The 10,757-nt window shown below is 53.3% G+C and overlaps 2 protein-coding genes across 2 annotated transcripts in view; both read left to right on the forward strand.

The window, feature by feature from the left end:
* LOC131574471 (sodium/potassium-transporting ATPase subunit alpha-2) overlaps positions 1 to 5,417 on the forward strand; it is a 29,975-nt gene extending 24,558 nt beyond the window's left edge. Inside the window, exons 21-23 of the mRNA XM_058828940.1 lie at positions 3,512 to 3,613; positions 3,724 to 3,815; positions 5,242 to 5,417. Coding sequence (XP_058684923.1) covers positions 3,512 to 3,613; positions 3,724 to 3,815; positions 5,242 to 5,270 — 223 coding nt within the window. The 3' untranslated portion in view covers positions 5,271 to 5,417. The remainder of the gene's footprint in view (positions 1 to 3,511; positions 3,614 to 3,723; positions 3,816 to 5,241) is intronic.
* Positions 5,418 to 6,439: 1,022 nt separating this feature from the next.
* LOC131574470 (calsequestrin-1-like) lies at positions 6,440 to 10,720 on the forward strand. Its single transcript, XM_058828939.1, has 4 exons — positions 6,440 to 7,274; positions 7,889 to 8,000; positions 9,507 to 9,580; positions 10,238 to 10,720. The coding sequence occupies exons 1-4, from the start codon at positions 7,104 to 7,106 to the stop codon at positions 10,454 to 10,456; spliced, it is 576 nt and encodes a 191-aa protein (XP_058684922.1). The 5' UTR covers positions 6,440 to 7,103; the 3' UTR covers positions 10,457 to 10,720.
* The last annotated feature ends 37 nt before the right edge of the window (positions 10,721 to 10,757 follow it).

Consider the following 10,757-nt stretch of genomic DNA (forward strand, 5'->3'; position numbering starts at 1 on the left):
AAATATCCCCAAAATCCCAGCTCAAACCCACCCCAAAACCTCCAGAACCCGTCCCAGCTCCGTCTTCCAACAGGGCATGAAGTGAGGGAAAACACCCCAAAAATGCCCCAAAAACATCCCAAAATCACCCCAAAAACATCCAAATCATCCCAAAAATATCCCAAAATGCCCCAAAAACATCTTAAAATCACCCCAAAACACCCCAAAACATCCCAAAATCACCCCAAAAACATCCCAAAATCACCCCAAAAACATCCCAAAAACATCCCAAAACCATCCCAAACACCCCAAAAACATTCCAAAATCACCCAAAAACCTCCAGAACCTGGCGCAACTCTGTCTTCCAGCAGGGCATGAAGTGAGGGAAAACACCCCAAAAATGCCCCAAAATGCCCCAAAACATCCCAAAAACATCCCAAAATCACCCCAAAAACATCCCGAAAGTATCCCAAAACCTCCAGAACCTGTCCCAGCTCCGTCTTCCAGCAGGGCATGAAGTGAGGGAAAACACCCCAAAAATGCCCCAAAATGACCCAAAACATCCAAAACACCCCAAAAACATCCAAAACACCCCAAAAACATCCAAAACATCCCAAAAACATCCCAAAAACATCCCAAAATGCCCTAAATCCTGGCTCAAACCCACCCCAAAAACATCCCAAAACCCTCCAGAACCTGTCCCAACTCCGTCTTCCAGCAGGGCATGAAGTGAGGGAAAACACCCCAAAAATGCCCCAAAATGACCCAAAACATCCCAAAAACACCCCAAAACCATCCAAAACACCCCAAAAACATCCCAAAAACATCCCAAAAACATCCCCAAATCACCCCAAAAACCTCCAGAACCTGTCCCAACTCCGTCTTCCAGCAGAGCATGAAGTGAGGGAAAACACCCCAAAAATGCCCCAAAATGACCCAAAACAGCCCAAAAACAGCCCAAAAACATCCCAAAATCACCCCAAAAACATCCAAAACATCCCAAAAACATCCCAAAAAACATCCCAAAATGCCCTAAATCCTGGCTCAAACCCACCCCAAAAAACATCCCAAAAACCTCCAGAACCTGTCCCAACTCCGTCTTCCAGCAGGGCATGAAGTGAGGGAAAACACCCCAAAAATGCCCCAAAATGCCCCAAAAACATCCAAAACACCCCAAAAACATCCAAATCATCCCAAAAATATCCCAAAATGCCCCAAAAACATCTTAAAATCACCCCAAAAACATCCCAAACACCCCAAAACATCCCAAAAACATCCCAAAAGTATCCCAAAAATATCCCAAAACACCCCAAAACATCCCAAAATCACCCCAAAACTTCCAGAACCTGTCCCAACTCTGTCTTCCAGCAGGGCATGAAGTGAGGGAAAACACCCCAAAAATGCCCCAAAACGCCCCAAAAACATCCAAAACACCCCAAAACCAGCCCAAAAACAGCCCAAAAACATCCCAAAAACATCCCAAAATCAACCCAAAAACATCCCAAAAACAGCCCAAAAACATCCCAAAAACATCCCAAAAACAGCCCAAAAACATCCCAAAAACAGCCCAAAAACAGCCCAAAAACACCCCAAAAACATCCAAATCATCCCAAAAATATCCCAAAATGCCCCAAAAACATCTTAAAATCACCCCAAAAACATCCCAAACACCCCAAAATATCCCAAAAACAGCCCAAAACCATCCCAAAAACATCCCAAAAACATCCCAAAAACCTCCAGAACCTGTCCCAGCTCCGTCTTCCAGCAGGGCATGAAGTGAGGGAAAACACCCCAAAAATGCCCCAAAATGCCCCAAAACGTCCCAAAATCACCCCAAAAACATCCAAAACACCCCAAAACCATCCGAAACAGCCCAAAAACATCCCAAAAACACCCCAAAATATCCCAAAAACATCCCAAAAATATCCCCAAATGCCCCAAAAACATCCCAAACACCCCAAAACATCCCAAAAACAGCCCAAAAACCTCCAGAACCTGTCCCAACTCCGTCTTCCAGCAGGGCATGAAGTGAGGGAAAACACCCCAAAAATGCCCCAAAATGCCCCAAAACAGCCCAAAATCACCCCAAAAACATCCCAAAATCACCCCAAAAACATCCAAAACATCCCAAAAACATCCCAAAAACATCCAAAATCACCCCAAAACCATCCCAAACACCGCAAAAACATCCAAAACGCCCCAAAAGCATCCCAAAAACACCCCAAAAATATCCCCAAACCATCCCAAAATCACCCCAAAACATCCCAAAATCACCCCAGAAACATCCAAAACACCCCAAAACCACCCCAAAACCACCCCAAAATCACCCCAAAACCATCCCAAAATGCCCCAAAATCCCACCTCAAACCCACCGCAAAAAAACGCTACAGAATCACCCCAAAACATCCCAAAATCACCTCAAAAATATCCCAAAATCACCCCAAAAATATCCCAAAATCACCCCCAGTGTACTGGGATGGACTGGGAGGGGAGGGGGAGGGGAGGGGGGAGGGGAGGGGAGGGGGAGGGGAGGGGGAGAGACCCCACCCCCCCCTCGTGTCCTCGGTGTCCCCAGCACCCCACGGACCCCCCCGGGTCACCCCAAATTCTCCAGATCCCACCCAGACCCTCCATGAACCCCCAAATTCCCCCCAAATTCCCCCCGAATTTCTTCCCGAATTTCCCCCAAATTCCCCCCAAATTCCCCCCGAATTTCCCCCAAATTCCCCCCGTATTTCCCCCAAATTTCCCTCAAATTCCCCCCGAATTTCCTCCCGAATTTCCCCTGAATTTCTCCCAAATTCCCTCCAAATTCCATCCGAATTCCCCCCAAATTTCTCCCCAAATTTCCCCGATTTTCTCCCCAAAATTCCCCCCAAATTCCCCCCGAATTCCCCCAAATTCCATCCAAATTCCCCCCAAATTCCATCCAAATTCCCCCCAAATTTCTCCCTAAATTTCCCCCAAATTTCCCCCAATTTTCCCCCGAATTCCATCCAAATTTCCCCCCAAATTTCCCCCAAATCCCCGCAAATTTCTCCCCAAAATTCCCCCCAAATTTCTCCCCAAATTTCCCCCGAATTTCCCCCAAATCCCATCCAAATTCCCCCCAAATTCCATCCAAATTCCCCCCAAATTTCTCCCCAAATTCCCCCAAATTTCTCCCCAAATCCCCCCGAATTTCTCCCCAAAATTCCCCCCAAATTTCCCCCAGAATTCCCCCCAAATTCCATTTAAATTTCCCCCCAAATTTCCCCCAAATCCCCCCAAATTTCCCCCCAAATTCCCCCCAAATTTCCCTCGAATGCCCCCCAAATTCCATCCAAATTCCCCCCAAATTTCTCCCCAAATCCCCCCAAATTTCTCCCTAAATTTCCCCCAAATTTCTCCCCGAATTTCCTCCAAATTTCCCCCGAATTCCCCCCAAATTCCATCCAAATTCCCCCCAAATTTCCCCCCAAATTTCCCCCAAATTCCCCCCAAATTTCCTCCCAAAAAACCCCCAAAAACCCCAAATCCCCCCATTTTTTAGGAACAAGATCCTGATTTTCGGGCTGCTGGAGGAGACGGCGCTGGCGGCGTTCCTGTCCTACTGCCCGGGCATGGGGGTGGCTTTGCGCATGTACCCCCTCAAGTGAGGCTCACCCCAAAAATCCCGACCCCCACCCCAAATCTGAGCCCCCGGGGGGATTTGGGGTGACGGAATTTTGGGGTGACGGAATTTTGGGGGTTTTTTGTTGCCAGGGTGACCTGGTGGTTCTGCGCCTTCCCCTATTCCCTCCTCATCTTCGCCTACGACGAGGTGCGGAAATTGATCCTGAGGAGATACCCAGGAGGTGAGGGGGGGACCCCAAAAAATGGGGGTGACCCTAAAAGTGTGGGGGGTGGAGGAATGTGATGGGGGAAATGGGGTGAATTTAAAAAAAAAAAGGGGAAATAAAAAGAAATGGGGGGAAATAAAAAAAAAAAGATGGGGAAAATGGGGGGAAAGGGAAAAAAAGTGGGGAAAAATGGGGGGAAGCAAAAAAAAAGGGGGGGAAATAAAAATAAATGGGGGGAAAAAATGGGGGAAATGAAAAAAATGGGGGGAAAGCAAAAAAAAAAAAAAGATGGGAAAAATGGGGGGAAATAAAAAAAAGGGGGGAAAATGGGGGGAAAGGAAAAAAAATGGGGGGGAAATAAAAATAAATGGGGGGAAAATGAGGGGAAATAAAAAAAAGGGGAAATGGGGGGAAAGGAAAAAGGGGAGAAAATGGGGGAAAGGAAAAAGGGGGGAAATGAAAAGAAATGGGGGGAAAAATGGGGGGAAAGCAAAAAAAATGGGGGGAACATAAATAAAAGGGGGGGAATAAAAAAAAATATGGGGGGGAAATGGGGGAAAGGAAAAAAAATGGGGGGAACATAAATAAAAGGGGGGAAATAAAAATAAATGGGGGGAAAATGGGGGGAAATTTAAAAAAAGGGGAGAAAATGGGGGGAAAGGAAAAAAAATGGGGGAAAACAGAAATAAATGGGGGAAAAATAGGGGGAAATTTAAAAAAAGGGGAGAAAATGGGGGAAAAAGAAAAAAAGTGGGGGAAAACCGAAATAAATGGGGGAAAAATAGGGGGAAATTAAAAAAAAGGGGAGAAAATGGGGGGAAAAGAAAAAAAGTGGGGGGAACATAAATAAAAGGGGGGGAAATAAAAATAAATGGGGGGGAAATGGGGGAAAGGAAAAAAGGGGGGAAATGGGGGGAAAGGAAAAAAAAGGGGGGAAATAAAAATTAATGGGGGAAAAATGGGGAAATGAAAAAAAAATGGGGGAAAGCAATAAAAGATGGGGAAAATGGGGGGAAATTAAAAAAAGGGGGAAATAAAAATAATTGGGGGAAAAATGAGGGGAAATGAAAAAAAATGGGGGGAAGCAAAAAAAGAGGGGGGAAATAAAAATAAATGGGGGGAAAAAATTGGGAAAATGGGGAGAAACCAAAAAAAAGGGAGGAAACAAAAATAAATGGGGGAAAATGAGGGGAAATAAAAAAAATGGGGGGAAACAAAAAAATGGGGGGAGAGAAGAATAAAAAAAGGGAAACAAAAAGAAATGGGAGAAAAAAAATTGGGAAAATGGGGGGAAACCAAAAAAAATGGGAAAACCAACACGAAATGGGGATCACAAAAAATGGAGACTGTAAAAAATGGGAACCCCCAAAAAGCGGGGAGGGAATTGAGGGGGGGGCGCTCCCATTTCGCCCCCCCCTGACGCCCCCTCCTCTTTTTCCAGGCTGGGTGGAGAAGGAAACCTATTACTGAGCCCCTCCCCCACCCTCGGGACCCCCCCGGACCCCCTCCCGCACCCCGATACTAACCCCGAGGGGGGAGGGGGGCGTCGGGACCCCCCCCCAAATCTGGGGGGGCAGCAGGACCCCCCCCCGAGAGCAATAAACCAGTTTAACCCCCCCTCGTGTACTGGGATGGACTGGGAGGGAGGGGAGGGGAGGGGAGGGGAGGGGAGGGGAGGGGGAGAGACCCCCCCCCCTCGTGTCCTCGGTGTCCCCAGCACCCCACGGACCCCCCCGGGTCACCCCAAATTCTCCAGATCCCACCCAGAGCCTCCATGAACCCCCAAATTCCCCCCGAATTCCCCCCGAATTTCTTCCCGAATTTCCCCCGAATTCCCCCCGAATTTCCTCCCGAATTTCCCCCGAATTTCCCCCGAATTCCCCCAAATTCCCCCCGAATTTCCCCCGAATTTCCCCCAAATTCCCCCCGAATTTCCCCCGAATTCCCCCCGAATTTCCCTCAAATTTCCTCCAAATTCCATCCGAATTCCCCCCAAATTTCTCCCAAATTCCCCCCGAATTTCCCCCGAATTTCTCCCAAATTTCTCCCAAATTTCCTCCAAATTCCCCCCGAATTCCCCCCAAATTCCATCCAAATTTCTCCCCAAATTTCCCCCAAATTTCCCCCAAATTCCCCCAAACTCCCAAATTTCCCCCCCCCGGTTCCTCTTTCCCGGCTCAGTCCGGAGCTGGAGCGGGGCTGGAAGCGGGGGGGACACCCAGGGACACCCAGGGGACACTTGGGGACACTTGGGGACACTTGGGGGGGTCTGGCTGAGCCCCTGGGACCCCTCAGGACACCCCCGAGCCGGGGGGGGGGGCACACGGGGGGGGGCGGGGCGGTGACAGCGGGGAGGGGACACCGGGAGGGGACACCGGGGAGGGGACACCGGGAGGGGACAGCGGGGAGGTGACAGCGGGGAGGTGACACCGGGAGGGGACAGCGGGGAGGGGACACCGGGAGGGGACACCGGGGAGGTGACAGTGGGGAGGGGACACCGGGGAGGGGACACCGGGGAGGGGACAGCGGGGAGGGGACACCGGAGAGGGGACAGTGGAGAGGGGACACCGGGGAGGTGACAGTGGGGAGGGGACACCGGGGAAGGGACACCGGGAGGGGACACCGGGGAGGTGACAGCGGGGAGGGGACACCGGGGAGGGGACACCGGGGAGGGGACACCGGGGAGGTGACACCGTGTCCGTCTGTCCCCGAGGCGCCGGAAGGGGCTGTGACTGTCCCCGTGTCCCCACGGGGGTCGTGTCCGTCCTTGTCCCCAGGGCTGCGTCTGTCACCCTCCGACTGTCACCCGGCCCAGGGAGGGACGTCCGTCCGTCTGTCTGTCTGTGTGTCCCCGGGGTCCGTGTGTCTGTCCCCGGGGTCCGTGTGTCTGTCCCAGGGTGTCCCTGTCCCCTGGTTCTGTCCGTCCCTGCTCCTCCCTGGGCCCCGTCCCCGCCTGTCCCTCTGTCCCCTGCTTCTGTGTGTCCGTCCCCGTGTCCGTGTGTCCATCCCCGTCCCTGTGTCCGTGTGTCCATCCCCGTGTCCGTGTGTCCATCCCCGTGTCCGTGTGTCCATCCCCGTCCCTGTGTCCGTGTGTCCATCCCCGTGTCCGTGTGTCCCGGTGTCTCCGTGTTCTCTTGTCCCCGTGTTCCCCTGTCCGTGTGTCCATACCCGTGTCCCTCTGTCCCTCTGTCCCTCTGTCCCTCTGTCCCCCTGTCCCTCTGTCCCTGTCCCTCTGTCCCTCTGTCCCCCTGTCCCTCTGTCCCTCTGTCCCTCTGTCCCTCTGTCCCTCTGTCCCGTGTCCCCATGTCCCCGCTGTGGCCCTGCCGGTGGCTCCTGGCTCTGCTGGCTCTGTCCCCGGGGGTCCCGGGGGTCCCGGGGGTCCCGGGGGTCCCGGGGGGTCCCGGGGGGGCCGCGGAGCTGCGGCGGCGCCCCGGGGACACCGGACCCCGGCCCGAGGAGCTGGAGGCGCTGGAGGTGGGAACTGGGAGCACTGGGAATCACTGGGAGCACTGGGAGGGAGCTGGGGGAGCTCCGGGGGTGGCACTGAGGGGACACGAGGGGACCTCGCGGCGCTGCCCGGTGCTGGCTCCGCTGCGGCGGCGGCCCGGGGACACCGGACACCGGCCCCGGGAGCTGGAGCCACTGGGAGCACTGGGAGGGAACTGGGAGGGAACTGGGAGGGAACTGGGGGACACCGGGGGGACACTGGGGGACACTGGGGGGGTTCTGAGGGACACTGGGGGACACCGGGGGACACCGGGGGACACTGGGGGACACTGGGGGACACTGGGGGACACCGGGGGGGTTCTGAGGGACACTGGGGGACACTGAGGTGACACCGGGGGGGACACTGGGGACACTGGGGGACACTGGGGCGGTTCTGAGGGACACTGGGGGACACTGAGGTGACACCGGGGGGTCCCTCAGCCGTGCCCAGCTGTGTCCCCTCCCCGCGGGTGGCGCTGGAGCAGAGCGGGGTCGGCTTCGGCCTCGTGGACACCGAGCAGGGCCGGGAATTGACCCTGGGGGTCCCCCAGAGCCCCCCGGGGGCACCCCCAGAACCTCCCTGACCCCGGGGACACCCCCAGGCTCTGGGGACCCCCGTGCAGGTGGTGGCAGCCGGGCAGGAGCTCCGGGACTTTGGGGACATCGAGGAGGAGCCCAAAGTCATCGGGTACTTCGAGGGACGGGACTCGGAGCGTGCGTGGGGACACCCCCTGTGTCACCTGAGTGTCACCTGTGTCACCTATGTGTCACCTGAGTGTCACCTGTGTCACCTGTGTCACCTGTCACCTGTGTGTCACCTGTGTGTCATCTGTCACCTGTGTCACCTGTGTGTCACCTGAGTGTCACCTGAGTGTCACCTGAGTGTCACCTGAGTGTCACCTGTGTGTCACCTGTGTCACGTGTCACCTGTGTCACCTGAGTGTCACCTGTGTGTGTCACCTGTGTCACCTGAGTGTCACCTGTGTCACCTGTCACCTGTGTCACCTGTCACCTGTGTCACCTGTGTGACCTGTGCGTCACCTGAGTGTCACCTGTGTCACCTGTGTCACCTGTGTCACCTGTGTGTCACCTGTGTGTCACCTGTGTCACCTGTGTCACCTGTGTGCCACCTGTGTCACCTGTGTCACCTGAGTGTCACCTGTGTCACCTGTGTCACCTGTGTCACCTGTGTGTCACAGTGTGTCACCTGTGTCACCTGTGTCACCTGTGTCACCTGAGTGTCACCTGTGTCACCTGTGTGTCACCTGTGTCACCTGTGTCACCTGTGTGTGACCTGTGTGTCAGCTGTGTCACCTGTGTGTCACCTGTGTCACCTGAATGTCACCTGTGTGACCTGTGTGTCACCTGACAATTCCCAATCCCCAGTTCCCAAACCCAATTCCCAATTCCCAATTCCCAGTTCCCAATTCCCAATCCCCAGTTCCCAATTCCCAATCCCCAATCCCCAATTCCCAGTTCCCAGTTCCCAATCCCCAATTCCCAGTTCCCAATCCCCAATTCCCAGTTCCCAATCCCCAATTTCCAATTCCCAATTCCCAGTTCCCAATTCCCAATTCCCAATTCCCAGTTCCCAGTTCCCAATCCCCAATTCCCAGTTCCCAATCCCCAATTCCCAGTTCCCAATTCCCAATTCCCAGCTCCCAATTCCCAGTTCCCAATTCCCAGTTCCCGATCCCCAATTCCCAGTTCCCAATTCCCAATTCCCAGCTCCCAATTCCCAATCCCCAATTCCCAGTTCCCAGTTCCCAATCCCCAATTCCCAGTTCCCAATCCCCAATTCCCAGTTCCCAATTCCCAATTCCCAGCTCCCAATTCCCAGTTCCCAATTCCCAGTTCCCGATCCCCAATTCCCAGTTCCCAATTCCCAATTCCCAGCTCCCAATTCCCAGTTCCCAATTCCCAGTTCCCAATCCCCAATTCCCAGTTCCCAATTCCCAATTCCCAGCTCCCAATTCCCAATCCCCAATTCCCAGTTCCCAATCCCCAATTCCCAGTTCCCAATTCCCAATCCCCAATTCCCAGTTCCCAATCCCAGATTCCCAGTTCCCAATCCCCAATTCCCAGTTCCCAATTCCCAATCCCCAATTCCCAGTTCCCAATCCCCAATTCCCAATCCCCAATTCCCAATCCCCAATTCCCAGTTCCCAGTTCCCAGTTCCCAATCCCCAATTCCCAGTTCCCCCCCCAATTCCCCCTCAGCCTTCCAGGCCTTCTCCGCCACTGCCCAGCGCTTCCACCCCTCCCTCCTCTTCTTCGCCACCTTCGACCCCCAGGTGAGCACCGGGGTGGGGTGGGTGACCCCTGGGACCCCCCAAATCCCAAAAAACCCCAAAATCCCCAAATCCCAAAAAACCCCCCAAAATCCCCAAAACCCCCCCAAATCCCCAAATCCCAAAAATCCCCCCAAATCCCAAAAACCCCCCAAAATCCCCAAATCCCAAAAAAAACCAAAAATCCCCAAATCCCCAAAACCCCCCCAAATCCCCAAATCCCAAAAATCCCCCCAAATCCCAAAAACCCCCCAAAATCCCCAAATCCCAAAAAAAACCAAAAATCCCCATATCCCCAAAACCCCCCCAAATCCCAAAAACCCCCCAAAATACCAAAAATCCCCCAAAATCCCCAAATCCCAAATAACCCCTCAAAATTCCCAAAAACCCCCCAAAATCCCAAAAACCCCCCAAAATCCCCAAATCCCAAATAACCCCTCAAAATTCCCAAATCCCAAAAAACCCCCAAAATCGCCAAATTCCCCCCAAAATCGCCAAATCCCAAATAACCCCTCAAAATTCCCAAAAACCCCCCAAAATCCCAAAAACCCCCCAAAATCCCCAAATCCCAAAAAACCCCAGAATCCCCAAATCCCAAAAAAAAAACCAAAATCCCAAAAAAACCCCAAAATCCCCAAAATCCCCAATCCCCCGTTGCAGGCGGCGCAGGAGCTGCGGCTGGGGCTGAACCAGCTCCATCTCTTCGAGCCCTTCCTGGAGCAGCCCCGGAGCTTTCGGGGGGACCCCGGGGACCCCCACGGGCTCGAGGCCTTCGTGGAGAGCAGCAAACGGTGGGGAACGGGAATTTGGGATTGGGAATTTGGGATTGGGAATTTGGGATTGGGAATTGGGAATTGGGAATGGGGAATTGGGGATTGAGAACTGGGGATTTGGGAATTGGGAACTGGGAATTTGGGATTGGGAATTTGGGATTGGGAATTTGGGATTGGGAATTGGGAACTGGGAATTGGGAATTGGGAATTGGGAATTGGGAATTGGGAATTGGGAATTTGGGATTGGGAATTGGGAATTGGGAATTTGGGATTGGGAATTGGGAATTGGGAACTGGGAATTGGGAACTGGGAATTGGGAATTTGGGATTGGGGATTGGGAATTGGGAATTGGGAATTTGGGATTGGGAATTTGGGATTGGGAATTGGGAACTGGGGATTGGGAACTA

This window comes from Poecile atricapillus, unplaced genomic scaffold (assembly GCF_030490865.1).
Source record: "Poecile atricapillus isolate bPoeAtr1 unplaced genomic scaffold, bPoeAtr1.hap1 scaffold_337, whole genome shotgun sequence".
In the NCBI taxonomy this organism is placed as follows: domain Eukaryota; kingdom Metazoa; phylum Chordata; class Aves; order Passeriformes; family Paridae; genus Poecile; species Poecile atricapillus.